Here is a 4,130-nt window from a genome sequence, read left to right as displayed (position 1 = left end):
GCTTTTAACTTTAAAAGCTAAGCAGTTTTAAAATAAGGCTTTTTAACACTCCCAAACAGAAAACTACGCGAACTAGGATCTTTCAGCGAATTAACATCCTAACAAAAGAAGTAACGTTTGCCGTAAGTGGATCATAACACATCTTGAATCTTAAATTATATTAACCTTTGATTGTTGATTTCAGACGTTTTGAGCTCGTTGACCCAGTTAACGTGTTGGCTCGTCGCAGTTTATTTTTTGAAGGTCCGGGGTCTGCACGGAGAGGGAAAATACCATTAGTGAAAGAACTCAACACCGCAAATTACCAAAAAATAGAAAAACGGTGGGGATTTTTATTATAGACACGTTTAAATGGCCATGCTAAAAGAATGTTTTATATAATACCGACCTCTTCTCCCAGGCGCTCTGATAATATGCTCCGCACCCTCTGGTATGACGTGAACATCTGCATGTGTCTCCACAAGGTTTTGCAGTGGTATTGTAAACCCCAAACGAGGTTTTTTAAATGTGTAGCGACTTGTCCCTTCGCCCGCGTCTGCGGAATAGACACATATGAGTATCGGTGTGGAGTATGTACCCCTGTGTCTTTAAGACTCACATGGTCGTAAATAATTATTCAAAACATTGTCGTAATTACTCACCAGTGTTGGGCTGCGCCGTAACTGGTCTTTTTACAGCTGTGGTTTTCGGGGCTAATGGAAATGAATGGATACACACAGTCACGACCACATTACGGAACAACTCCCTGGTCATTCCATTATAATAATTCAATATTGCCTAGTATACAAATATTATACAACGTTTTGTAACTATAGCTAACATGAGACATGCACCGTGACGTTGTAATTGTCTCACAATAAGCCAGATATACATACCGCTGAAATCCGTGGAGTCCTCGTCTTCGTCTATCAAGTCGAACAGTGTTAAGTCTGTAAATAGACTATCTTCAGACTGTTGTAATTGATCGGCGTGATCCATTCTGATGACTTAGACGATACCGTGAGACTGTAAGAATTGGAATCCAGCCAAAACTTCGCCTGTTAAACCGCTGGTACTTATACCCAAACCGATAAACATTCTCTTCTAAGAAACACACATGGCCCCCCATAAAACCCTTAATCTTAGGTATCGTTAGGGGTGCACATACTGGTCTGTAGAAATTATTTTAAGAAACATTTTAGAAAACGTTTTAGACCGTTATAATGTTAAAATCTATATTATTTTAAGACATACAACGGTGTCTAAATTTCATAGCTGTTAAAACGTGGTGAAAATGTGCCGGGGTGTCTGTGTTTGATTCACCAACAGACCGCTAAGAATATTATCAAGCAAAATGTTTTTTATTAACGCTATAAGAAAATGTATCTGTTCTTTATAGGGACGTGTTCACAAACCAAGCTTGACGTTTTGAGGTTTTATTTTTTCGCGATGCGATGTTAATAACATTTTTGCGTGAAATACATGTGGTGCTTGTAAATTAGAAAACTTTACATGAATTTAAAATGTTTGTAAACTTTCCCTGGGGTCAATTTTACCCCCCTCCCCCACTCTGCATTCCAGAGCCTTTAACTAAACGCCACACCGCAAAACATCTCAAATTATCTCTACTACGTGATTTTAAAACTTTAAGACTAATCCGTTAAAGTATGAAGAACAACACCCCATCATTTGTTGCCTGTTAATACCTTAAAGACTTTTACGCTTGCGTTGTGTGGAAATTTATCTCAAACTTTCGAAAAAGCTGTCGCGAATGTGTTATTAAAAATAAACTGTGTCTTATTACATTATTTGAAAAACTTTCAGACCAACCCCGTGTGTTTAAAATTTCTTTTCTGGGCAAACACATCATTTGTGTTTGCGTTGTGTGTTAATACTATTAAAGTTTAAAACTTATAAACTGATAAGTGAATACTTTTCACTCTCGATAAAACAATGGGGAGGGGGGGGGGTCGTTTTAAAGCATCACAACCAATTGAAAAATGTCTTGTTATGTAGGCGTGGTTACACCATTGGCGCATATTCTTAAACGCTCCGGCCTGACAGGGTCGCAGCGCGTCCCTGGAGCTGTCAGACACCACCCCTTGTTGGGAGCTGCGAAGATGGCTTCTTTGTGTGGAGAAACAACAGGGTCCGCTACTCTACAAAGTGAAGAGGTAGGCGGCTAAAATATTTTTTCTGATCGTGGAATTGTTGTATCGGTGCTTAGCGTATGTCATTTTAATACATGGTCTTCTTTTTAGCAAAACCCGACCCCACCCTCTGCACCCTGTAACAGCGGCGGGGGTGTGAGTTCAGCTGGGGTACCAGATGTTGAAGAACTGCCGGGTGCTAGCGATGATACCACGCTACAAATGGTAAATATTAACGAAAAACCTTAGCTCAAAAGTGCGTTAAATGCTCGATATTTTAGGTACAAAGCATATCTATTTTGTTAAGCCTTCCTTTTCTTTTTCCTTTAATAGAATAAAGAGGACGTGAACGGGTCAATCTTCAGCCTACCGGCACAACTGAATGTTTCGTGTCTATGCTTGTGTGTTCGGCCAAATGTTAATAAAGCTGATGCCCAACCAGGTTTAGCTAATGATGTCCCTAATGAGCCCGATGTTATGCCCCAGATTGTAAAAGCAGTAGTTTATTGCATCTTCAAACACTGTTTAAAGGGAGTCCTGGTTGATGACTGCCCAGCCTGTTTGATTGACCATCCAGGGCAGCGGGGTCAAACATGCCTGTCTGTCGGCTACACAGATGGGTTTGAAGATGTGACATTTGCCGCTTTAGAAATTTATAAGTCTCTCAGTTTAGCCCGAATTTTATCGGCTGTTCTGTACACCGCCAGGTGTCTGGGCTCGTACACCATTACAAATGACACTGAGCGGGGCATAAAACAGTTGCTGAAAAATATAATTGAGCACCGCTCCCCATACGAGCATGTATACACCACTCTTGAACAGCTGGATGAAAAATTAGTAGACGTGACTTTTGATGCGTTGCAAAAGAAACACTATTCTTATTTTTACAGACGCAAAAAAAAAAAGATCTATGTAAAATATGAATACAGATTTCACTCTGTTTTACAGACCCGGGTGTGCCATCGTCCGAAGAATGAAGAATTTCAAATGTATACGTCTGAAATCTTACTAAGAGTGCTTAACACACTTCTCTCTACAAAGCTTGATATGCAAAACAAAGAGTCGAATGCTAATGTCCTTAAATTTGTTAAAGAGGTAGATGTGTATGTCAAGAACCTGAGTGAAATTATTGCAGATCTGATGTTTTCAGATCAGAAACGGAAGCCTGGGGGGTTCTACAGTGTGTATTCCAAAATACACCGTGTTTTGCACAGAACCTGTGGTAACACCATCCCGCTGATTAAGCAGGCAAATTTTTTTGCTCTGCTAGATCGGATCGCACAGTGTGGTTCGCATGGCTTTAGAGATGGGGAGCGGAAGGGGGTTCTGAATGCTTTTTCAGATGCCTCAAAGTTTCTCAGCAATGTTGGGGTGGTGGTTACATGTACCAAACTAATTTTCCGCACCAACATTTAATTATTGAATGCAAACAGGAGCCGGTAACGCGTGTGTGCTGCGTTGTTTCAGTGTTTGAAACACCCACTGTTGAAATAAAGCGGTTCACATTTCACATACTTGCAAACTGGAGTCTGTAACTTGTGTAAAAAGTGCTGCTGCACTGTTTCTGTGTTTGAAAACACCCTGTTGAAATAAAACGGTTCACATTTCACATACTTGCAAACTGGAGTCTGTAACTTGTGTAAAAAGTGATGCTGCGCTGTTTCTGTGTTTGAAAACCCACTGTTGAAATAAAGCGGTTCACATTTCACATGGTGTTTGTCCTGCGAGTTCTTTCCGTGAGACTTTACGCAGTCAGTGTGTGTGTGTGTGCTTACAACCCTGCTGCTTTTGAGACACAGCTTGTGCAGCGTATAAGCAGCTTGGCCGGACAACCACCCGGCCACCCGGCCGCGGCTGGCGCCGCTCACACCCCGGGATCTCGCGGCCCGCAACAGACTCCCCGCGCCACCGTAACTACCCGATTTCCTAGGGTTACAATAGAGCGCACTCAACCCCGCTGCAGACATGGTCCCCTTCCAAACCAATACACACTTTCACACA

The 4,130-nt window shown here is 41.6% G+C and overlaps 1 protein-coding gene across 1 annotated transcript; it reads left to right on the top strand.

Moving 5' to 3' along the window:
• Positions 1 to 701: 701 nt before the first annotated feature.
• Positions 702 to 3,545, top strand: LOC148840797 (uncharacterized). Its single transcript, XM_088932423.1, has 5 exons — positions 702 to 741; positions 1,990 to 2,153; positions 2,241 to 2,354; positions 2,463 to 2,513; positions 3,078 to 3,545. Exons 1-5 carry the CDS (start codon positions 702 to 704, stop codon positions 3,543 to 3,545), a joined length of 837 nt encoding a protein of 278 aa, XP_088788549.1.
• Positions 3,546 to 4,130: the final 585 nt, after the last annotated feature.

Source organism: Atractosteus spatula, chromosome 1 (assembly GCF_055471065.1).
Source record: "Atractosteus spatula isolate fAtrSpa1 chromosome 1, fAtrSpa1.hap1, whole genome shotgun sequence".
Classification (NCBI taxonomy): Eukaryota; Metazoa; Chordata; class Actinopteri; order Semionotiformes; family Lepisosteidae; genus Atractosteus; species Atractosteus spatula.
The sequence above is the reverse complement of the archived record's forward strand: the minus strand, read 5'-3'. Positions and strand labels throughout refer to the sequence as shown.